This window comes from Bombyx mori, chromosome 13 (assembly GCF_030269925.1).
Source record: "Bombyx mori chromosome 13, ASM3026992v2".
NCBI lineage: Eukaryota > Metazoa > Arthropoda > Insecta > Lepidoptera > Bombycidae > Bombyx > Bombyx mori.
In genome coordinates this window covers 9,441,341-9,468,078 of record NC_085119.1, presented here as the reverse complement: position 1 = coordinate 9,468,078, position 26,738 = coordinate 9,441,341, and the positions used below count along the sequence as shown (strand labels likewise).

Genomic DNA, 26,738 nt, shown 5'->3' with positions numbered 1-26,738 from the left:
CACATATTACATACACAATTCATAAATCGGTCTACTAAAAAATACTAATGTCAATTTGTATGATATTTAAAATTTAAAAAAAATGTTTCAGTTTTATGAATCGACAAATGCTGTATATCTACTCGGATAACAAGACTCATGGTCGCTATATAATTTCCCCAAAAAAGCCCAGAAGAGGAGCATATGATAAGCCGTAATTTGGTATCGATATTCGGGGACGAGCGCGATCCTTTCAGTTCCGAAACACCGTGAATTGGGTTATCAATCAATATTACTTTCCTATCTTCAATTTATGTGGAAATTCTTTATGTCTCCGAAGCATAAACACGCAACGTTGTTTCCGATCATTGGCGCTCAAAATGGAAGTTGCTGTTTTGTTATGATCCATACATTTATCTTTTATGTTCGGGATCATAAACCACGACGTAGACTAAAGTCCGTGTTTATATTTTTCGCGAACACGATTACTCAGTAAAAATAATTAAATAACGTTTATTTAAGAAGCTAGCTTTTCATGGAAATCAACTTGATAACAGAAGATACAATGATAAATAGTGTACTCATTTTTATATGGTATAACTAATGGAAACTGCTAGCATTTCACTATTAATATTAACAAGTGGATTTTCGAAAACAATCGCTTAAAAAAACTTTATTGTTACAATAATGAACACGATAGGAAAAATAAATCAGCTCAATCAATTCAACCGTTCTTAAGTGATGCTCGACCACACACGACGCATTTTTTTATTGCAAGGCAAATGAGCGTACAGCCCACCTGATGGGGAATGGCTACTGAAGCCATTTACTATAGAACTAAAACTAAGAATTTGTGTTTGAAGGTGGGTGGCGGCATTTAAGTTGTTTTCTTTGGACTCCAGTAACCATTTAACACAATGTGGGCTATAAGCTCTTCCCCCCCTATAAGCAATTAAAAAAATGATGAGTTCGTTCACTCCGCATGTTTTGCATCCACATTCTACTTATGTTAATCCATTGAGTTTCTCGCCGCATCTTTCCAGTGGGTCGCGAATCCGATCTGGTGATAGATTCTGCGAAGCACTGCTCTTGTTAGGGCGAGTGTTAGCATATTCTCTCATGTTGAGCCCCGTGAGCTCGTCTAACAGTTACAGCGTAGCTGTAATAGCCCCTCAAGGTGTATTTGGTAGAAAAAAAGTACGTGTGCAATTAGCACTACCCCAGATTTTTATAGGTAGGTCAACCGTTCTTAAAAATATTTGATACTTCGAACTTTCGTATCAAGATTGACGGTCATTATTAAATAATGTTAATGCAGCATTAGGGCATAAATGATGAACCTTTAACTCGTCTACCTCAAATGGCATTTACCACACCTTTCATTAGATTGACATTCCAATCTTATTCAAGTTTTTTAAATATTTGCTAGTATTTTTAATTTTTTACAAACAAACTTGTAACAAAATAGTTTTAACACTTAAAATTATAGTAATAAAATATGCGCTGACAACGTTTTTACAGTAAAAACAAAAATTAGTTCAATTGTCTGTAGACCATTAAACTGGAAAAATTCCTATACGAAATTCGGTAGGTGACGATTACGAAATTATCCGCGTTAAATATTAATTTGAGAAATGCGCCAACAAGGCTCCCCCAATACAAATCGTGTGTATCGATTAACTGTTAGTAAATTTTGCTATGGTAAAATACAAGATGTATAATTAACACTTTGTTAAATCTCGAAATTTTTAGGACATATTTGACATTTTTATTTATTTCTACAAGCATTTGTCGTCATTCAGCTTATAGTTTAAATAGTTTACTTTAGTTTTAGTAAATAATTACTGATGGTAGGACGTCTTGTGAACCCGCATGGGTAGGTATCACCACACGGCCTATTTCTGCCGTGAGGCAGTAATGCGTTTCGGTTCGAAGGGTAGGGCAGCCGTTGTACTGTAAAAACTGATACTCAGAACTCATGCCTCGGGGTGGATATCTATGGGCTCCGGTAACTACTTAATACCAAGTGGGTTGTGAGATCGTCAACCCAACTAAGCAATAAAAAGTAACTTTCATTTGTAGTATCATAGAAGAAGTACTTATGCTATTTATTAGAAAATTATATGGATTATACTGTCTTCGTAAGCAATACGTAATATTCCAAACAGCCAGTGCAGCCTAGTGGTAAGTGATCATCGTCGGTCATGAAAATCAGCAAGAGCATAACAAAGGCATGGTGTATTGTTAAATACACGCTTCAAACCAATTTTGAAAAATTACATATTATGGCACTCAGGAAATAGTGAAGGAAACTCATTACAAAGCCTGATTGCCATCTGGTAGGTGGCAAAAAAGACTTATGAACACACTTTGTGGATGATTGCATTGCTTCTACGTCGTGAAGATGAACCCTGTTCCGGTTGTGGGCGTTACGATACTGTAAAGGAAAACTCGTAGTCACCCTAAGAACCCTCAAACAATTCCTCAGAGCACTCTCCGTGGGACACACACACGCACACATATACACACATACATACAGAAAAAACTAGACCCTCTGTGTTAATAATATCTTCAACAATACACAAGATAAAGACGTATTTTACCTCAGACTAGTGACCCACCCTCGCTTCGCTTCGGAAACTGTACTTTATCATTGGTTTCTCCACTATTTAATGGATGTTATTATACATATAAACCTTCCTCTTCAATCACTCTATCTATTAAAAAAGACCGCATCAAAATCCGTTCCGTAGTTTTAAAGATTTAAGCATACATAGGGACAGACAGATATAGGGACAGAGAAAGCGACTTTGTTTTATAATATGTAGTAAAGACAGTATAATTGACTTTTCCTATACAATTCGATACTTTAGGTTGAGATTAACAGTTTGTTCACAGAATAATCTTTTAGTTTATTAATATATCCAATACAAAACCCTGTCACGAGCAAATCATCATCAATCAAACAAACTCATCGCATTCTCAAATTTCATTTCTTTTCAAATCAATTTGAAATAAAGGTGACGTAACTAAAATACTCGTATAGACAGGCCGTCTGTAAAGTAGCCTTACTAAATCGCGTTTGAGAGCTCTAGACGACGGTGGGGCTACGAGTGTGGAGTGTGGAGATGGTAAGACGCTAAAATGTTCGAATTTCTTCCACCCACTGGCGGTAAGCGTACATTCTATCGAAGCAAACGATTTGTACACAACCTTGTTGTACTTGTATGTTTATACAAACAAAAAACTGGGTAAACAAATATTTGTGCAGCTACATCGTTTCCTTTTCTCTATAATGAAATTTTTTGTTGAAAGCTACCGACTAAGCGGCTCTGATTTATACAAGCCGTATTGAGTAAAAATACTCTTGGTGGATTCCTGTAATGCTTTAGCCAGTTATTCAACTATATGTCTCCGAGTTTTGCGTTACCGCAACTATTTTTCCGTAAACGTTTGCGAGCAAACAAATTAACCGTTCCCACAGTGAATTTTTTGTAGGATATTTTCCACAGCAAGAATTAGCGAAGACTCGGTTATTCTCCAGATGGTCGTGGAAAGGAAACAGGACTATCTTTATGAAATTATAACGAATTAAATGACTATGCAATACTTATTATTTACGTTGTCCCACACTCAATTAATTAATATTGAAAATTCATCAACCGCCTTTTCTCATGTTTCCAAAAACGAATGCTACTTTTGTTGGTGGAAGAGGTTGACTGGTTACGCGCCTGCACTTACTAATTACTACCATCCTGATTAAACAAAGAAATTGTAACTTGGACCTCATGTCTCGGTTTGTGGTGGCACTCACGCTGTGATATCTATAGGCACCTGGTTAATGGCTCAGTCATTCATACAGTTAAAATAAAAAAAAGACGTGTAGCACTCGGGGACTGCCGCGGTAAAGCTATTGCAAAGCATTTTTTATCAACTTATGCAATTATAGTTAGACAATAATAATTTAATATTAAAACAATAATAAAATAAGACCACGCTATATTCATAAACATTAACAAAAGCAAAACATTAACTGTCCCCTTCACACTCATAAGCTAGACCGCGTGAGAGAGAGATGGGCAGACTTTTCATGATGCTCATACAGTGCGACGTCACGCCGCGCGCTTATTCACAAACACTACACCAGCGCAACGTGTGAATGTGTTGAACGCGAGCTACATAGTAGGCGTAGTGGGGGTGTCAGGTTATTTTCGTTACGGAATTTCGTGATTCAGTCGCTGCGCTCAAGGCCCGCGATAGAAGCTATGCAATAGCTTAAAAATAAAAAAAAAAAACAAAAATCTGATTCAATAATCTAACCCAACCATTTTTCTTTAGATTTAAAATTTGCCTACATTGCAATTTGCCCACAATGCATTCCATTCTCACTATTTATTCTTTCACAGCATTTGTGTACGATGTTGAAAATTTTATTTCTTATTATTTCTATTTTTGACAATCGTGAGTAATTGGAAGGCCAAGTATATTTTAGATTCACTTTGAGTGATCAATGTTTTATAATTTACAATACACTTCTCCGAACAGCATTGTCATTGATATTCAGCTCAAATATGAGTGTGTCGTGAGTCGATTTTTTTTTTCCGAGCGAAAGTTTCAAATAATCCTGATCCATCGTTACATAAAAGTTGTAAGTTGTTCGCGTCTCGTCGGATAATCGAGTTTATACTTGGAGGGCCGCCATCAATCATTTATCCGGCCCCGTTCGCGGATCCGTACCGCGCTACGCGGAAAAACTTTAAAGTGTTCCTTCCAACTTACTTGTGACGTATCGCGCACTCGCTCACTTACTTGCTTGTACGACAAGCATTACAATTGTATCATTAAAACAAGCTTTCAATAATAATTGAGCAGTATCAGGTAGACACTTTACTGGTGGTAGGACCTGTTGTGAGTCCGCACGGGCAGGTACCACCACCCTGCCTATTTCTGCCGTGAAGCAGTAATGCGTTTCGGTTTGAAGGGTGGGGCAGCCGTTGTAACTTATACTTGAGACCTTAGAACTTAAATCTCAAGATGGGTGGCGCATTTACGTTGTAGATGTCTATAGGCTGCAGTAACCACTTAATACCGGGTGAGCTGTGAGCTCGTCCACACATCTAAACAATGAAAAATAAAATAAAAAAGACACATTAAAAATTGGAAAATACGTAAGTATCTGTTCATCGAAACGCATATATCCTCATTCCAATCGAAGTATAAATCGCTTTTATGATATCTCTAAAATTTTAATCTTTGCAAATTCCTTATTCCCTCAAAATGATAGTATCTTCTTTATATAAATAAATAAAGACAAAGCAACTCATAGTCCGGATTGAGTACAAAACGGTAATATAATATGTGTTTTTGTTAATCTAGGATGTTATAAAAGACATGAAATTTCATTACCTAATGCAATAGGGTTAAACAACACATTCGAATGTCAACGAAAGGAATACAAATAATATAAAGGCGCAGGGGGCACGAATCCATATGGATACTTGTGTGAGTGTTTTATGAGCACTTCAATGGTTTCCGGACGAAGGATGTTTAAAACTCTTCTCCCACGAGTATCGCAGTGAATCGAGTAGATTCCACTCGAAACATGACATTGTCTGAGTTGATCGAGAAACGAACACATACGGGCGGATATTTTTCAATGCGCGTCTACTTAATATTATTTAAAGAATAGTCTATTTAAAGAACTACTATAAAAATATATATTTTACATACATTATTAACAACACTTTCTTATTCATTATTATCATTATTCATTATTAATAATAGTTTGATTTTTGCTTCTGTGTTTTATTTTTACTTTTGATCAGTTATGTAATATAATGTAAGCGAGAAACAGGTAATGCTCAATAGCATTTATTATCTTTAAACGTATTTACGTGAAACAAAATACCAGCTCTACGAGAAAATATACTTGTTAATATCATAGAAAACTTATCGTGCTATACCAGTGCGTCTACAAATCCGCCTGTGACTTTGTGGATGAAAAATAAATTCAAAGACCCCTCTATTAGTTTAAATTATAGTTTGAATAATAACAGTATGCTGCACGAAGTACATTGAACTATTCTCTAGTTGAGCTGAACGTCTACGGCTACAGTACCAATTAGTATATGTAACATATAAATACATAAAAATATGCATTCAAACTCGGTTTCAAAGGAGTCCTAGACAATTGGCGGTGGATTGACTGTCCCCGGAACTGTCGACTTCCATGTGCGTTGCTAAAAAAACTTTAGAAGCGTATTGTTCACCAGCTATTGGAGGAAATAAAAAATATATCACTCCTTTTGCGAGGAATACCCCTCTTTGTTCACGAAATCACGAAACACCTTACATTCTCCCGGGATAAATAATTATTTGCCTCACACTTTGGACCATAAATACAGTCGATTTAACATAAACTAGTGAACAAGTGACCCCATAGAGCGCCTTGTGGTTCAGTGCAAAGTAGAGGGCACCATGACCAGACCACGTGGAAAGTTGGCCATGCAATGGAACGTTCAACTGAAGTCAGCAGTTGGCAGTTATTGGAATAAATGTTCACCACAAACCGGGAGAAGTGGCGATTTTTTTTTTTATTTATTGCCTTTGTAGGCAGACGGGCATACGGCCCACCTGATGGTGAGTGGTTACCGTCGCCCATGGACTTCAGCAATGCCAGGGGCAGAGCCAAGCCGCTGCCTATCGCTTAATACTCATAAGACGCGTAATTGCTCATGAGACGCGTAACATCTGCCCAGGGCAATGATACTGACTAACGACCACGACCGCTTTGATAAGAGTGCTACGACAAAAAAGAAGAAGTGAGCAACTTGCAAATTTATTATGACAATAATATCCGATGTTGCTCGGCTCTTGACATTTATTCATAAAATGTATTCTATGTTTCAATCCAGATTTGAGGGTAATTTCATCCAAATTAAATATTGAAACCAGTCATTTTTTTGTGACTGAGTAACAAACATTGCAACATATAAACTTTTATTAAAATTCCAAATTTGTACACTTGCAATTGTCTCCGACTATAATGTCATACATATATAAATAACGGACCGAATTAAACAATATGTACAGCCAACAGACAAAAAGTATGACCCTAAAAAGTAGCAGTCATAACTGTACGAAAACATTAAATTTAATGCACACATTCCACCGCTGGCCATAACTCAGTCATAAAAGTGTATTGTGAAACGAAAACATTCCCAGATTGTCTTTAAATGTCCGTCAAATGAAATAGAAGAGTGCCAACAAAGAATACTCTGAGTTATATCAATTTCACCACGATGTTAAACTGAGTAATAACATTTTTATTTCGCCATCAAGACGGCGCAATGAACATAGGAACGTATAAAACGCGATACGGACGTCTGTATATTATAATGAGATTGTTAAAATGCTTTTTATTTTATAGACACAAAAAAAATGCATGCTAGCTTCTGTGATTGAAGCTAGATCGTTCTCGCAAAGCATTCTCATGTAGACAGTTGTTTAACTTTGCCCCGAGCACTTCTGATGTTCATGAGCCGCATAGAGCACACCCCGTCACTATTACTCATAGATAAAACGGGCCAAATGCTATTCTCTATTATGTTTTCAACTATTAATTCATATTGCTTAAAAAACTAGATTAATAATTTTTGTTTGTCACATTTTTTCCATAATTACGACATGAGATTAGACATCTGCAATTTCTAAAACAAACATACATACATGCAACGTTTAATTACTAAACAAGTTAAACTCTCAGATTGTCAAGACGGTTGTAAATTCCACGTTAATATTATTATAATAGCTAAAGACGGCTGTGTTTTGAGTTTTAACTGCAAACAACGCTTCACGGAAGCTCCGGCAATACGGCATCGTAAAAATTAAATTACGCTGAATCTCAGGGGGAGACTCATTTCAAGCAAGAGACCGGTGAGACGAGACAGCGAGTCCTGGTGCAATATAATATGGAATATTCGAGTAAACAACCAATTGTTTATAACGTAAATTCACCTTATATGAACTATTTTCATAAGTCAAATATTTTAATGTGCTTAAATAAATTTTAGAAGATTCCGTTGTCTAATACATTTTTACAATATGCCTGGCATACGCAGGTTAACTGATGCAAACTGTATCGGGGCTTTCGTATGACTTTCACTGGTGGTAGGACCTCTTGGGAGTCCGCACGGGTAGGTACCACCACCCCACCTATTTCCGCCGTGAAGTAGTAATGCGTTTCAGTTCGAAGAGTGGGGGTAGCCGTTGTAACTATACTGAGACCTTAGAACTTATATTTCAAGGTGGGTGGCGCATTTACGTTGTAGATGTCTATGGGCTCCAGTAATCACTCACCAGGTAGGCTGTGAGCTCGTCCATCCATCTAAGCAATAAAAATAAAAAAAACTTCCATTATGAAGACATAGCTTCGTTTACCACTAACTACTCGGAGTCACTGATGGTAGGACGTATCGTCAGCTCGCACGGCTAGATACCACACTAAGAACAGAGAGACTTCAATCTCGTGCTCTGTTCGGGCCGTTATTCAAGACGTGATGCCTACGAACTCCAATAACCATTTTACACCTGGTAGGCCATGAAAACTTCTGCTCATAAAAATTATACCACAAATGTGATTCGTTTAATTTACGAGCAAAAATGTCGTGGCCGTGTAGATGGAGCAAATTAGAGGGAGTGGAATATAGTTTACTTTAAGTTAAACTTATTACGGTCCTCGAGAAACAAGCGCGGGGAGGTTCGGTCGACGTGCGGGTCAAGTGCCCAATTTGTCACCCGCGCAAACTTCCGACTACTTTGCCGGGCCCCGTTCGATTCCATTAAACTTTCAAGACCTTTTGAGGCTATTTTCTTGTTTGAATCAAGATTTGCTTAATTCATTTCCATGCCTACCTAACTTCAACTTAGCAGAATACAAAGTTCCCACGGTTGTTTAATATTTATGGCAAAAAGTGTTAGTTTTTCTCGAATATTTACTAGCGCCTGTAATCCAATTCGTTTCATAGAGGAAATCTAAGTGAAAGTCTCTCAGGGGCGCTTACAATGCGCTATCATAAAAATTAAATTACGGTAAGAGTTTCTCTGTAAGTGCGCGCCGTTTCAACGGGCCGAGGGCACGGCGGGGAGGGGGGCGAGGGGCAGCCACATCAAAGCGACTCATCCTCTGTCAGAGTCTAGTTCAAATCAAATTTAGCAGCTTTCTTCTTTCGTTACGGCTGAAAAACGCGACCGACAATCTGACCTGTACACTGTTAAACACCTGACTTTGTGATTTTTAGCTCTTTCAACTCTTCTTTTCGAAGTACAGAATTGATACATTTGATATTTAAAAAAAAAAAACTTTTGCTAAGTCATTAAGTACACAATCTCAGACGAAGTAAAACCAAGTATCTAATTTGTCAATGTAAGGAAAGTTGGGGCCGCGTAAAACTCTTAACGTTTTCGATTAAACTTTACATGAAGTAACTACACAATTAAAGGGCTTGCTTAACTAGTATTTTACGACCGCATATAATTTCATTACATTAAACGGGCTAGAACGTGTGCTATCTATATATTAATACGTGAAGCAAAAACTTTGTATCCCTTTTTACGAACATTGCGCGGACGGAGGAGTATGAAATTTTCCACACTTATAGAGAATATAGAGAAGAAGTGCACAATGCTAATATTTTTTTTTAAATAATGCATAAAAGATACATTAAATCAAGAAAGAAAACATTACACACACTACCATGTATTTGACACACACACGCATGTATACTATTTGTTTATTGTCAAACTTTTCTTTGCAATCTGTCAGTTATAATCTGTCAAATGGAAAATAGATTAAATATTTTTTTCTCTTTATTAATATTTGTCTAAAGTGTAGTCTTGACGAAATCTGTAATTAAAAGAAGTATAATAGTCCTTGACAATAGAATCATAATAGTGTACAAACTTATAATTTCCATTAGTTATAGTCGAATTTCGTCTACCAGGGAAGTTTAAATCCATAACGTTTTTTTTTTTTTCCACAGGAGAAAATCGCCGGATCCCCACCCGCGCGGCAGGTGAGGTATGTGGGAGTTGAACCTCACTAAAAACTCCTGCCGCTCACAACCGGCGCCCTACCTCGGACCGGGCCGGAGCCCAGTCGGGGCTATTGAAACGGCGGGACAGGGTTGACGCAGAGCACATTACATCCATCCCACCGTCCCACGGACCCCGGACCGGCGGCCGCCAGCGACACGACCACCGGTTCCCTCGTTCAGCGGGCCGAGAGCCCGCTTTGATGGCGCCGCGTTACACCTTCTCCCAGAGCGGTCGGGGGAACGCGGTCTACCATCAATCCACCACGCTATTCAATTTTACAAGCGTACCTAATACATACGTATTTAATTATTTTCGTATTCTAAGTACAACATTACGGGAATAAACATGTATATTTAGATAATTATAAATAAATATTTATTTCAAAAGTATTTCGATCTAGTATTTAAACGAATATGTACAAGCGCACAAACGCTCGCTGTAAAATTTAACCACATTTTACAGAACCCTTATCTGCAAACTTAGATTAAAAGAGAAGTTTGTTCGGGAAGTTTGTTTTCTTCCCAACAAAGGTTAAAAAATCAAGCGGTTTGCATAACAAAATCACCTTTTCTCTCCTTCAAATATTCTTGTCTCGAATAAAATTTAGCTAATAAGAAAAAAGTTATCTTAACCGTAATTAAAACCGCTTTTACGGCTTAGTCTCGCTTCTAATGTTAAATTGGCTAGTTTAATACAAAATAATAATTACTGGTGGTAGGACCTCTTGTGAGTCCGCGCGTGTGGGTACCACCGCCCTGCCTATTTCTGCCGTGAAGCAGTAATGCGTTTCGGTTTGAAGTGTGGGGCAGCCGTTGTAACTATACTGAGACCTTAGAACTTATAACTCAAGGTGGGTGGCGTATTTACATTGTGGATGTCTATGGACTCCAGTAACCACTTAACACCAGGTGGGTTGTGAGATCATCCACCCATCTAAGCAAAAAAAAAAAAAAACAGTTTTCGTGATCACGCACGATCTACAAAAACTGTCTACGACAGACCACAAAAACTGTAAAGTATTCAAAACGTCAGAAATAATAAAATGAAAATTATAAACGTGAAACTAAGCCGTTAATATAATTTTAATATAATTTTAATGATGTCTCCGACTCGCAAAACTTGAAGAAAATATTATACTAGAACGTAACTTTGACTGTGATAAGTATATTTTTATTACTCCAGTTATTTAGACCTTGTACTTACAACGCAGTAATGAAGTGAAACGAAGTCATAAAAATACATAAAACACAACTATGATGTTAACAATAATAGCCGTCTGCCCTTTTGTCACCTTCTAATGTAAAGTCATAAAAGTTATATTCTACCGACGAATGACGAAGAAAACTCCAATATTTTTAATATTATAATGCCTTGACTACATGGCAGATTTAATCTTATTTACTAAATAAGTGTTTAGAAACTCTTGAGAAACGCGTTTATATTTTCTATATTTCTCTTGATAATTAGGTAATCCAATAACGTGCTGAATTTAGTTTTTATGGTTAATTATCATTGGTATAATGTTCAGAGAAAAAAAAAAACAACATTGATGCGTGCTCAATAGCTCATGATGCATCTTAGTCTTGCACTTGTTTCTTGACCTTTGTACCGAAGTCTTAATGCCCTTTGATGTAAAGGTTAAGAAACCACCTCTTCTTACCTTCAGATAAATAAAGACGATCAGGTTCCGCATTCTGTTCGCAAGGTCGATGGCGCAAAGTGACGTGCAAAGATGGCCCTCTCGGAGGCACTTCGGGAGGAGCCGGCTCAGGAGGTGACTCGCATTCACGCTCACCCTGACCCCCAGAGCTTGAGGTACCTGTATAATTAAATTGAATACGTAATTTAAATGTTTTACGTCCCTAGAAAATTTACTGGTGGTAGGACCTCTTGTGAGTACTCGCGGGTAGGTACCACCACCCTACCTATTTCTGCCGTGAAGCAGTAATGCGTTCGGTTTGAAGGGTGGGGCAGCCGCTGTAACTATACTTGAGACCCACTTATATCTCAAGGTGGGTGGCGCATTTACGTTGTAGATGTCTATGGGCTCCAGTAACCACTTAACACCAGGTGGGCTATGAGTTCGTCCACCCATCTAATCAATAAATAAAAAAAAACATAAATACTATAGTGACTTATTTTACCATTTTTAATCATCAATTCTACTTTGTTGCTTTCAATGAAGTTTGTGGCTTAAAATTATTTAAAATTAATATTTGAATTGAAAATCACTTAAGTTTGTAATAAAATGTTTGAAATTAATTTATATCTTTTTAATAGTATTGAAATCTTATGGTAATGCGTTCCCATATTTTAAACAAAATATGTGTTTGTATTCTAGGTATAATAATTATAAAAAAAAATGTCTAAAGTATACCGCTGTCGACCTTAGACTGGCTGATAAACCAAATAATCAAACCATTAGAGCTTTTCTTAGAGTTTCCGAGAAATAGAGAATGTAAAGGATATATTGAAAAAAGCTCTGAAGTCTGCGAGCAATGAGTAAAACGATACAAAGTTCGTTTTATTCCAAAAAATATGTAAATATTGTGTACAAAGATCACAAACAGGGTTCATCACATTTAATATAATTCCTTCATTGTCTATGGTATTTAGGCATGTGGCAAACACGTGCGTCAGTGAAACTATGCGAAGCATCCTTATCAAAGGCATGCACCCACCTCCGTATTAAGCTTCTAACGGATGTACCTACCAACTGAATGCGATGCTACAATAACTAAACTAGGATCCTTAGAATATGTGTAATGCCTTATTTCATACCTTACATTACTGAACAGTACTAAATTATTGATATTAGGCATTCCATAGTGCCGTGTTTAATAGCTACAATTAATTAACATTCTTCACTGCATTAAGTGAAACCAATGCAATTGCAGATTAGCTTTTATTCCAATTTCGTATTTTTTTTATTTGAGTCTTAAACATAACATTGTTTTAAATCGAACAAAACAAACATAAATCACATTAAGCATGTTTCATTTACGTATTTTAATGCTGAAGTTATAATCGCTGTAATGAATAATGTTTTTTTATAATTTCGGACAATGTACATAACATTTATTCCAACATCACCCGCGTTTATTGTCGTACCGCGGGTGACACCGTGAGGCAAAGCTAGTCTAAAAAAGTAGCCTAAGTTACTCCTTATATCATCAGCTACCTATCGGTGAAAGTCCGTCAAAATCGGTCCAGCCGTTCCAGAGATTAGCCGGAACAAACAGACAGACAAAAATTGTAAAAAATGTTATTTTCGTGTAAGTACCGTATATATATTCATATATTCATATATATTCATATTCATATGTAAAAAGCGGTTATTTCAACATTACAAACAGACATTCCAATTTTATTTATATGTATAGATTAGTAAACTTACTTGTTCGTTAATAATAGCTAACATTTTCTCAAATCAAATCCAACATGAAACTACAACTACAGCGACGTACAAGGGAATACTTCCTCAAATGATACATATTATTTATATAAAAATGATTTCTCAGGCTCACCATTATTGAGGCAAAGACGATTGTTCCGAATGTTATTTTCTTGAACGAAGTCATCTCCGCGTCGACGGCGAGACAGGGTGCCACCGCCAACATCCCCACTAAATATTTCCTCACCTACACAAAACAGTTTAACATTATTTGTAACCGTAGTAAAGCATTCGTGGTAGGCTAAATTTCAGAAATTATCATTTAATTAAATTAGAATATCAAATCAGTAATTTTTGGAACGGAATTCCTTTTCGTAGCGGTTTGAGTAGCTAGATCCGATAAAAATGTAACAATAGCGATGAAAAACGACACAGACACAGTCACAGACACAGAAAAGTAACGTCTTCTTGCAGTGATTTTTTAGGCATCCCAATTTACCTATTCACCTAGGAAACTAGAACATTTTACTACCAAGTCAGCTTGCCGTCTCTGTCGAAAATATACATTTTTATTTTATTTTATTGCCCTTGTAGGCAGACTATATCATACGACCCACCTGATAGTGAGTGGTTATCGTCGCCCATCGACTTCAGCAATGCCAGAGGCAGAACCAGGTCGCTGCTTACCATGAATATGTGAAATATTTTTCTTACTAATATTCCAGAAGTTCTCTATATGTTTTAGTCACACATTACTTAATACAACACACAAAATATATATACCAAAAAGAACTCGAACTCCATTCGCGTGTCCATGTCTTATGGACACCCGAATGTCTCTCTTTTTTTATTCCAGGACAATTAACGAAACGTATTCTAGCACCGAGCCCACTATTAATGATTGTGTACATCAAACAACCCAATCAAGGCCAATTTGACTTTTTTATTAATTGTCAACCAAAGTAGACACCACAACATCTCATGTGCCTTTAAACATGAAATTGGGTTTTGAGTTTTGTAACAGTGAAGACTCTCCAGATATTTTCTGAACTGGCAGTACCGGTGTAATTGAACAATGCCCAAAAGCAAATATGTTAGGTATTTTAGGCTTTCACGTCGTAATGTAGGCCTCTACCAAATTGCTCCTAAATCTAGCAATGTACATGCATGCTGCAGATTTTGTAACAATTGTGTTAATTGAATATCATAATATAATTTTATTTTTATAACCTTTAGAGTTCCTGTTTCTTCTATAATAACGTCGATTGGTGCTCTCTAACGGGAATGGTGATGCTTGTCTTTGAGGACTGCTGACGTAACGAGGAGGATTGTCACCCGCTTCCGAGCCGTAGATTCGTCTTTGCTCATCTGTTAAAATCACAAAATTTTATTTCAGTAATGAAAACAAAACGTGACATAACATCATAAACTAATTTGCAACTGCTATAGCAGGGAGAACGGTGTTGAGATTAATTGGTGATAGATTTATTTGAGGTGACGTGTTTTTTTCAGAGACGGTAATATAAGTGATATTTGTATAGAAAATAATTGAATTTGGAATGTTAACTTTTTAAATAAAAGCGGAGTGAAAATTACGTAGATCTTCGAAGCGATATGGAAATTCGTAAACCCTTTCTAAAATTATTTTTTAAAAACATTCAAAATTTGAAATTCGTGAAAAGTGAAAGTGAAATATTCATTTTGTCTGTATTTTCATACTATTCATTGATAAAGGTAAGGTTGGTAAAGGTAAATGCAATGTAACGTAAATTATTTTTATTTCAACGTTCTTAAAATATCTATACTATGACCAAAACCTTTTTTTCAATCCACGTTTTTACTAATATGCAATATCCATCAAGCGATGAATCTATTTATAGATTCTTATATAGCGCAAAATCATCCGATAGTTTAAAATATAAAACTAGAAAACAATTAGCTAGTTTCTTATAACTCTGTCGTATACGTGCAAAGTTTATAAAGGCACCTTGCATACTCCTCAGTGAACGAGGTAAAGAGTAATAATTTTCAAAGCTTAACACAAATAGGTCAATATAAAAGTTAAGGGCGGAAAGTTCTGAATTTATGAGGCGGTTTGTTTAGGTAGGTAATTCTAAACAATAACAAACAAAATGTTTACAGAGGCTGTAGGCCTGTGGATGCGAGGCAAGAAGCCGCGGGCGCCTTCTGCCTCGAACGTGTGTAAACGAAACTGACTCACATAAAAGGTATTTATATTGTACGGTACAAACCTCATTAATGATGAAATATTGTGTTTGATTTCAGAATTTCACTCCGATAAAATTATAAACCTCTTTTCGTAAAGGAATTTCGTATTGTTCGATGACAACAAAGTATTACCACAGAATAATGAGGTATGTTCAATGACAAATTTACTAAGAAGTGAATTTTACAATAACAAAATCGTATAATAATCCGTAAAACATTCAACTCTATTGCACTGGCTATGATATCACAATATAACCGTGTAATATTAATAAAACATTACAGTCTTAATATTTTAAGCACGACCTACTACTACTACTCTGCGTATTTCTGACGTGTAGCAGTACTGCATTTCGGCTTGAAGAGTGGGGCAACCGTTGGTTTCAAGCTGAATGGCGGTATTGGCTCCGGTAACCATTTAACACCTAATAGGTCGTGATCTCAAAAATAATAATAATTACAAAAAACATAACCTGGTAGAGCTTATCATCGAATTAGGAAATCAATTTGCCATTAATATAATGAAATACAGAGTTCGACCACATACCTAACGGTACAAGTAAATGTTCATGTGACCACTAAGGGATTCAGTTACCAGTTTTTTTAAATATTGCATAGGTGGATGGACAGGCTCACAGCCCACCTGGTTTTAAGTGGTTACCGGAGCCCATAGACATCTACAACGTAAATGCCGCCACCCACCTTGAGCTATGAGTTCTAAGGTCTCAGTATAGTTACAACGGCTGCCCTACCCTCCAAACCGAAACGCATTACTGCTTCACGGCAGAAATAGGCAAGGTGACGGTACCTACCCGTGTGGTCTCACAAGAGTTCCTACCGCCACTTGATAGCTTACCACTAGGTTAACTATCAAGTTGTCTGCTTAACTATAGTACCCAAAAAACTAATCATATTTATTATATCAGTATTTCTTTTACTAAATGAGTATAATTTAAGTGACATTTTTTACGGCTTCAAGAGTATGGGCATTACCGCGCCGTACACACTCCTTGGACCGAGATATACGTACATATACGAATGTACCATGCAGTCTTTACAAGGGGTGTCATATATGAAGAAATAAAAAGGTAAAAATATTGAATAAGACTAATAATTCTGATTACGATAAAAATGTCGACCGTTCCGACCGAAGGTATGGTTGAATAGCAAATGAATTATTAAAATCAGAATCGTATTGTTTAATAAATGAATCATGGCGCCGCAATTCCAAGGAGTATCCCTGCAACCTTCCGAGAGTATCGGGATACTTGGGGTCGACATTTCGAGCGATGTCCAGTTTCGGAGTCATTTGGAAGGCAAAGCCAAGTTGGCGTCCAAAATGCTGGGAGTCCTCAACAGAGCGAAGCGGTACTTCACGCCTGGACAAAGACTTTTGCTTTATAAAGCACAAGTCCGGCCTCGCGTGGAGTACTGCTCTCATCTCTGGGCCGGGGCTCCCAAATACCAGCTTCTTCCATTTGACTCCATACAGAGGAGGGCCGTTCGGATTGTCGATAATCCCATTCTCTCGGATCGTTTGGAGCCTCTGGGTTTGCGGAGGGACTTCGGTTCCCTCTGTATTTTATACCGTATGTTCCATGGGGAGTGCTCTGAGGAATTGTTCGAGATGATACCAGCATCTCGTTTTTACCATCGCACCGCCCGCCACCGGAGTAGAGTTCATCCATACTACCTGGAGCCGCTGCGGTCATCCACAGTGCGTTTCCAGAGATCTTTTTTGCCACGTACCATCCGGCTATGGAATGAGCTCCCCTCCGCGGTGTTTCCCGAGCGCTATGACATGTCCTTCTTCAAACGAGGCTTGTGGAGAGTATTAAGCGGTAGGCAGCGGCTTGGCTCTGCCCCTGGCATTGCTGAAGTCCATGGGCGACGGTAACCACTCACCATCAGGTGGGCCATATGCCCGTCTGCCTACAAAGGCAATAAAAAAAAAAAAAAAAATAATGAAATTCAACACAAATTGAATTTCAAAGGTTGCAATTTTAATTGAGTTTGAGAATTTTCTGAACCAAAATCAGGTATTTAATTTCTGAGAGCTCTTCACAGTAAATTGAACGATACAGAAATCTATATATTAATACGTGAAGCAAAAACTTTGTATCCCTTTTTACGAAAATTGCGCGGACAGAGGAGTAGGAAATTTTCCACACTTATAGAGAATATAGAGAAGAAGTACACAATGCTAATATTTTTTTTAAAAGAATGCATAAAAGATACATTAAGTCAATAAAGAAAACATTACACACACTATATACCATGTATGCATACTACTGCATGTATGTATACACACGCATGCATACTATTTATTGTCAAACTTTTGTTCTTGACGTCTTTCGTCAAATTGAGAATAGATTAAATATTGTTTGTCTTTGTTAATATTTTTTATAATGTAGTCTTGGCGGAATTTGTGATTATAGAAGTATAAAATACAATCATAATAGTGTACAAACTTACAATTCCAATTAATTATAGTCGAATTTCGACTACTGCGGGACCACTAGTTCTACTTAATACTTTAATTGTGAGTTCGATTAAAATACTCTTAGTCGCATTCCCGAAATGACAATAATAAAGTCGATAGTGTTACTTTTAAAACATCACGTTGCCCTCAAATATTAAAATCTTCAATGGCAGTTATAGTGGTAGGTTTACTGGTGGTAGGACCTCTCTGTGAGTCCGCACGGGTAGGTACCACCATCCTGCCTGTTTATACCGTGAAGTGGTAAAGCATTTCGGCTTGAAGGGTGGAGCAGCCCTTGTAACTATACTGATAGCTTAGAACTCATATCTCAAGCTGGGTAGCGGCTTTTACGTTGTAGATGTCTACGGGCACCGGAAACCACTCAACATCAGGTGGGCCGTGAGCTCGTCCATCCATATAAGGGTTAAAAAAAATTGTTCTTTTTGTTATTTTATTAATCAGTAATCGTGATTGCATACTGTAAGCTTGTATTCTAAAAATGTTACACAAGATGGTCTACTATAATGTTAAAGTTACAATTATCATGCAAAAGTAATTTAATATGGAAAAGGCGGCATTGTTTGTTCGTGTTGTTATAGGCCTTCGCCCGTCTTTTGTACGATTGAGTTGTAACTTAGTACAGTTGTTGTTGGCACTTCAAAGAAGGTTTCTGGCATTTACCATCAACATAGTCTACGTGGTGGGCGAGAATTTACAGCAAATCTGTTTATTTTGCACAATATTTCGCTATATACATCCTTACTTTTAATTTCTATTCTATCTTTCTGCACAGAATTTTATCAGCCGTAGTTAAGTAGATTATCGATAAGTTTTAATTCAGAGATACAAAATGTAATAGTTTTCAAAGAAAAACTAAACTAGAAATCTGGTAAATCCGCTCGGAATCGTAAACCTTCAGACCTATTTCAAACAAGGAGCAATAAATTCACAAATAGGATAATATTGTCTTGTTATTAGCAATTCTGGTTCGGTTTATGAAATACAATTTGCAAATGGCCACTTATTTATCCAGGTACGGGGTGCGGTTGAAGTTGGCAGACAATAAAATATGGCCGAATGAATAGCAAGCTCGATGCTTTATGAAATACGTTGCTTATTTATTCCATACTAGTGGACCCACAGTAGTCGAAATTCGACTATAATTAATTGCAATTATAAGTTTAAACATTATTATTGTTCTTTTGTTACAGATTTCGTCAAGACTACACTATACACTATAAATCTATACTAATATTATAAAGAGGAAAGATTTGTTTGTTTGTTTGTTTCGAATAGGCTCCAAAACTACTGGACCGATTTGAAAAATTCTTTTTCCATTAGAAGCCGACATTGTCCCTGATGAACATAGGCTACTTTTTTAAAAAAAAAATTAATTTTTTTTTTGGTTTCATGTGTGTTTTAATGTTTCCGAAGCGAAGCGAGGGCGGGTCGCTAGTATAATATTAAAGATAAACAATATTAACCTTTTTTTTTAAGAGATTTTATGACCTGGTAACTAAGACCTTTAAGTCATGTCTTATTTTACTTTATATTCTTAATTTTATGAAAAATGATAATATGGAGCGAAATTAAATGAAGATGATTAATTTGAAACATTAATCAACTGGGATGAAATTTAATGAAATTAGATGATATGGGATGAAATATAATCGCAGTAAAATGGTGGTCATTTACTGAGATTTTTTCAGTGGACTTTTTGGAGGAACCCAAGAAGTTACGTCCAGCAGCTTTGTTTCATTTTCCCACATTTGTGCACTTTCACAGATATTAAACAGTTAATAAACCACCGTTATTACACATTTAAACCTGAAGAAACACTAAATAGACAAAATAAAACAAATCACACAACTTCACTCCTCGCGTTCCCGCCAAAAAGTCCCAATATTAACCTATTCTCAATTTGACTACAGACTTTAAAGTCTAATATAAACAAAGAGTATATGTGCGTGTGTCAAATACATGGTAGTGTGTATTATGTTTTCTTTATTGATTTAATGTATTTTTAATCCATTATTCTGTATAAGTGTGGAAAATTTCATACTCCTCCGTCCGCGCAATTCTTGTAAAAAGTGGTACAAAGTTTTTGCTTCACGTATTAATATATAGATTTACTTACTATTAAAACCTAGTACAAAATTTGATAATTAAATTAAAACTTGTAATTTTCATATTTAACTTTTGAAAATTACATAAGTAAGTTAATTTAATTAGAATATTAATAATGATGAAGCTCGTCTGGCTCAGAAATTCTAGTCTAGAAGTTTGTAACTGTAGAGTAAATTTTTATTATTGTATCGTGTGTAATGTATGTGATTTTTTTTTATTGCCCTTATAGGCAGACGAGCATACGGCCCACCTGATGGTGAGTGGTTACCGTCGCCCATGGACTTCAGCAATGCCATAGAGCCAAGCCGCTGCCTAGTATGTGAAAGGGAAGTGTTAAGTTGTATTAGACTGTGAGTTTTCAATAGTGTGCCTTAAGTAGGCAGCAACCTTATAACATGGATCGTCGTGATCCCTTGCGGGGGCACATAAAGGGCCTCGTGGCAAACCCCTCTGCCCGGACAGAAGCTTCCTGCCGGCAGCAACCTTGGGACGTCTACGGGATATGATGGGCAATGAGTATCAATCAGATGGCCTGTGAGCTCATTCAACGACCTTAGCATAAAAAATAACTATATAGCCTGTGGTAACTGTTTAACATTAGTTTATGCTATGGACAATCATATATAAGAATATTTTCTCTTAACCTTCACGCATATAATACGAGTATGTATATGCAAAAACAAAACAGTTAAGTACTATAATCTCCTCTGTTCGGCAACCGAATTCCCTTTTTTTTAATAGCTATTGTCGAAATTTTGTATTTGATTTTTTTTAACTACGTATTTTTTTTAACAAATACGAAAGAAAACAAAACGAAAAAAAATGTACTAAAAATGGCCCAAAATGTAAGTGAATCTAAATCTGGACGTATAAATGATTTTGGTCGAATTTCTATCGTTGAACTAGAACTAAAAAAGTGTGCCTCGAGCTATAAAAAAAAATCTATTAACTTAGATTACATACGTATGGGAATAGATGTCTAAAACACCCTCAGCTGATATTGGACCTTAAGCTCTAAGAAATAAAGTTCAAGTAAATAGTGCAAACGTTTTTGTAGAATCAACACGACGCCTCCCCTAGTAAACAACTGAAGATTGAATATGAAAATTTAATCGACTAATTTAATCGAAGAGAGGTATCATACAGCTGTCTTCGCGTGAGATATGATAATACCTTAATAACGCTGGCGAAGTTATTAACTATGAATTTGAGTTTAGAATATATAATATTTGACCCACAAAATTTTGAAGGAATTATGGCGGGAAGACATTTCTGACTGAAATTGACTTTTCTTCTTCTTTGATTCTCGTTATCCGAAACATCATAATCAAATGTTAAAAGTCTTTATCCTATAATAAATTTAATGTATTATTTCTATCCGAACCGAAAACATACTTCAGAGGGTGTCCAAAAAAAATCGAAATAAAACAAAATACAATACAATTTTGTCACGATGTCTAGCACTCATTAGCACAGCTTTAAACTTTGACAAGTTAAGTTGCATTTATATGCCAGAGATGTGGTCGCAGTTTGTCGTCGCCCTCAATGGAATTTGCATTTTTCAGTCTTTTGTCTCCAGCCTTTACAAATGCAGCTGTATTTCTGACCAAGATAAAACGAAGATTTGACTGAAACTAGATGAGCGGGAACTATTTGAAGATTTCAAAAATGATTGAGCTTGAAGATTTCACGTGAAAATAGCCCGTCTGACTTTTAATTCGAAGATCGAACTTCGACGAGCTTACGGCTCATCTGATGGGAAATGATAACCGTCGCCCATAGACATCCAAACTACATCAGTGACTCAGATGCGCTGCCTATCCTGGCCTGGATGGGCAGCCTTATGTATGTTACACCGGCTATCCTGTCCTTCAGACCGGAACACAGTATTACTGTTTTGCGGCAGAAATAGACAGGACGGTGGTACCAACCCGGGCGGGCTTCTATACAGAACCCTACCACCAGTTTAAAATTAATTTATTCATTCATTATTAATAAATTAAATTAAGATATTCGAGCCTTACCTCAGTTTTTGCCTCCTTATCCATTATTATCAATAGTTTCACTTAAATTCCTTTAATCCTTCCTCTAATCTCTATCTTGAACACTGGTGGTGAGATTTATGACACCATACACCTAATAGGTTTAGCGCTGATATTCAAATTCATTTAGGCTTGCCCTCGAATCCGTTTTGAAAATTTGGGATTCTTGGAGTCGATATTTGAATCAGTGTTAGTATCGAATTGGAAATGTGATAGATAAAACCATATAGGTTTCTAAAATCTTGGAAATTCTCAAACGAGTAAAGAGGTATTCCACGCCTTTTTTTCGGGCCGGGGGCCGAACCTCCTACGAGGTCCCCGCGCATAGGGGGCGCGCAATGTAATAATAATAATAATAAATACATTTATTTACTCCACAATACATATACAAATAGCTTTTCAATTTATATGCCAAAAAATTTCTAATTCTAAGCAATATTACAATATATTATACTGACACAGTAGAAATACCTACCCAGTGGTCTCGCAAGATGCCATACCATCAACAATAACCTTTGCTTTACGAAGCATAGGACTTGCCTCGCCTGGATTGTTGTTCCAATCTCTGGGCTGGATTTCCCAAATACTAGCTACTATGATTTGATTTTCTGGATCTACAGAAGGAGTTTGGTTCTCTCTGTACTTTGTGCCGTATATTCCATGAGCAGCTCTGAGGATTTGTTTAAGATGATCCTTTTTACCGTCGCACCGCTCGCCGCAGTAACAGAATCCAATCAAACTATCTGAGAGCAATGTGTTCATCCATAGTGCATTTCCAGATATTTCTTTGAATGAACTTCCTTCCATGGTGTTTGCCGAGAGCCATGTAGGTACTTCTTCAAACAAGGTTCGAGGAGAGTTCTTATGAGTAGGTAGAGCAGGCTCGGCTGTGTCCTTGGCATTGCTGATGTCCATGAGCAATGGTAACTCTATCATCCGGCTGATATCAAATATAATCAATTTTATATAATTACGCGACAGCTAGTAATAACATATACGATTTGTTGTGGTGATGGATATCATAAATTGACATAAATCATCCAATTACCAACTAAAAACAGTATGTAACTAAATTAAAAATGTATTAAAACTCCGTCACGAACGAAACAAAGCAGCCTAGAATAATAAACTTTCACCTCCTGCACGTAGCAACAATGCGAATTAACAACCACTAACAGTTGTTTGCAGAAGAGGGAGTTCTGCTTTACTTAAATTATACAACTTAAACATAAAGCTGAAATAACAGAGGAATATATTTCGCTCATAGCTCTTTGTAATCACAGCAATATGTATGTGTTCACAAGAAATGAATTAAACAGGAACAGGCTTTCCTCGAAAATTGTAGATTGAAAGATGTACAAAGATAATTCAAGCGGCATCTCAAACCGGTAATCTATTTACGAACGCATAAAACACATGCTTAAATAAATAGCTAAAATCTTTTCCTTTTAAGTCGGATTTCCTTCGAATTCGAACGGGTCCTTAAAGCCGGTTAAAATATTTGTTGAATAATAGCCTTCTTCAGGGAAAAATAATAGATTCCTTTACTGTTGCGATGAAAATGACCTGAATTAAATTTTCACATTCAATCGTCGGTTGTTTGCCCGAGAGAGCGATCGCAGCCAGTCCCTCCCCACCCGCATCCGTACCTCCTCCCGACTGTCTGCTGTTTCTCATCATACCTATATTTGTTTTCGGTTTAATATCTGTCTGCATTATTTATTATTGATGGAAGCGAATAGTTTTTCTCGTGACCCACAACGTTTGAGTTTTTTTTTTTTTTATATTCGTGAAGTTTCATTCAATTTACGTTCACCTTATCTAGAATATTGGTAATTTTGTTGTAGATTAAATATACCTTGACTTATTATGTATCTGTTTTTCTAGTTTATTGTCAATTAAGACCGTTATCAAAGCTCTTAAAAGTAAGAAATATCATCTCAGCCTGTCCACTGTCCACTGCTGAACATAGGCCTCTCCAAGTGATCTCCAGTGCAGCCGGTCCGTTCCCACCTGCATCTAAAGTGACCCAGCGGTTCTTACCAGGTCGTCGAAAATAAAAAGAAATATGCATTGTGTAATATTTTTGGTAAAGCGTATTGCATGCCGGCACAAGCAAGTACTTTCTTTTATGCTGTTTCTGCTGTGTTTGAAGCAAGGCACAGCTACCTCACTATTCAATTGAGACTTCGACTTCATACTATAAGGTGAGTGGCGGCATTTACTTTGTTGATGTATATGGGCTCCAGTTAACACTTAACATCAAGTGGGCTGTGAGATCCTCCACCCAACTAAGCAAGAAAAAAACCTACACTTATATCGTTTGGGTACCATCAACTGTTTTCCTGTGTACTGATTATAATATTGGACATCACCTTTCCCTCATAAGATTAGCACTATTTTATAGGAACAGTCTTTCCATACACCAGTTTATTGAAGAATAAAAGTTTCTTCGTATTTCCCATCCCACCGTGTCTCACAATTCCGATGGTATTTCATTCGGTTATATGGCAATGACAAGTGCCTAACGGTAAACTAATTAAAATGCGTATGGGAGATTTAAGTCTGTAAATTACACAAAGTAAACCTTAATGACCCATGTGCTCGATTTCGAGACAAACAAAAGCATAAATCTTAGAACAGCGTTAATTTACAAACTAAACATCGTCATCAAAGTCAGATAAAACGCTAGATCGCACAAAAACCACTTACAGCTATTTCCCTGGGATTTCGTGATAGCAACACTTAATTTACAAGCTCCATTTAATTTGAACTATTTGGAGGTTCAGGCTGGAATTTAAATATCTGCAGATAAGGAGCTCACGCGAATACTGCCAGCCACAGCGACGGAGCGTCGGTAAACTTACACCCTAAGAATTAATGTGGAACACGGATAATTCTTTACTTATAACTTATTAGAGATTGGATTTGAAGGCAAGGTTTGATATCGATAATTTTCATAATAAACATTTCAAATTTTTTGTTTAAATAATCTTTATTTTACAAAAAAAATACACGAAAAAAAAAATGAGCAGAAAATGGTTTGTACAAGTTTAACATATACAAGAGTATTTTAAATTAATGTAAAAAGTGTGTATATACTCGCATAATTACGTTGTAAAATATAATACAAATAAACTTGAAACATAAATATGCACAAATTAAATTAAATATTTGAGCAAATAACACAGTCAGAAAGAGATGCTTGATTTGCCTTTTAAATTGGTTGCAATGCAAAAAATAAATTAGCAACAATTTTAAATAATATAACTTCTTAAAACTAAAATTAATATAAGAGCAAAATGATGAAAAACGCGAGATTTGGCAAATAATACGTAGAACTCAACACAGTTTTTGGTAACGATGAGATATTTCGATTTTTCCCGCTTTTAGTTTTTTGTGTGTACAGTTGGTGTTTGTCGTTTCTCATATTTTTATTGGAGCTCTCGAACAGAGCAAAGTGCTGAGATTAGACACCGGCCCCATCAATTACGCGTAATCCGAGGCACGTGCGTGGCGCTCATCACAAACCTATGGGGATTATTGAAATTCTCTATATCTACATATTTACTCTTTATTTTCACATGGGTACCGTATTGTTGTTATTTATCAGTCCTTTATATTCAGAACAACATTAATTTATTTGTATGTACATACATAATTAAAAAAAATCTTCAGAGCTAAATAGTTAAGAAACGATAACAAACTTGCAGAAATGTTTAAGAAATCACAAAGTATTTTTGTATCAGTGGTTTTATTTTTAAATGACATTGACTTTAAAATCACCGGTTTCTATTTTATTCTAATACTTTATTTTCTTATTTATATTATTTAGAGTATCAGAAACAAGTCAGAGAACTAATTTCAATTGATTTCAATGTGACGTCGCCGTGGCCTAAAGGATACGACGCCCGGTGTTATGCGATGCGACCACGGCGGTGTTCTTAACAGATGTTCACGAAAGACTTCCACGATTAAGAAATAAAAGCATGTTTTAAAAATTTACCACCCCCTCCTCTCCCTAATTTCTGATACATACGAATAATTACAAGAGGCAGGGCGTCTTGTAAGCACACACTTGTAAGTAGTACTATGCGGTCATTTTCTAGGGCACAGTAGAGAATTGCTCTAGTTTGAAGGTTATAGAACCGTTATATAATGAAATTTGAAGATTCGACCACACGTATTAAAGCGATAGTGGCAATCACAATGTGATATCTGCGGACTCTAAGCTGATGATAACTCTTTCACCTATCAAAACAATAAAGAAATAAAATTTCTAGGATTAGACCATTTCCGTTTTAAAAATTTGACTACACAAATATTTACTGAGTGCGACGAGGGATATCAATTTTTTTCCGAACCAAGCACTACCAAAAATTTGTGGTTGTTG

At 36.4% G+C, this 26,738-nt stretch overlaps 1 protein-coding gene across 1 annotated transcript in view; it reads right to left on the bottom strand.

The window, feature by feature from the left end:
* LOC110385536 (uncharacterized) overlaps positions 1 to 26,738 on the bottom strand; it is a 187,923-nt gene that overhangs the window by 79,047 nt on the left and 82,138 nt on the right. Inside the window, exons 4-6 of the mRNA XM_062671953.1 lie at positions 14,699 to 14,836; positions 13,602 to 13,715; positions 11,735 to 11,893 (exon numbers count right to left, since the gene is read on the bottom strand). Coding sequence (XP_062527937.1) covers positions 11,735 to 11,893; positions 13,602 to 13,715; positions 14,699 to 14,836 — 411 coding nt within the window. The remainder of the gene's footprint in view (positions 1 to 11,734; positions 11,894 to 13,601; positions 13,716 to 14,698; positions 14,837 to 26,738) is intronic.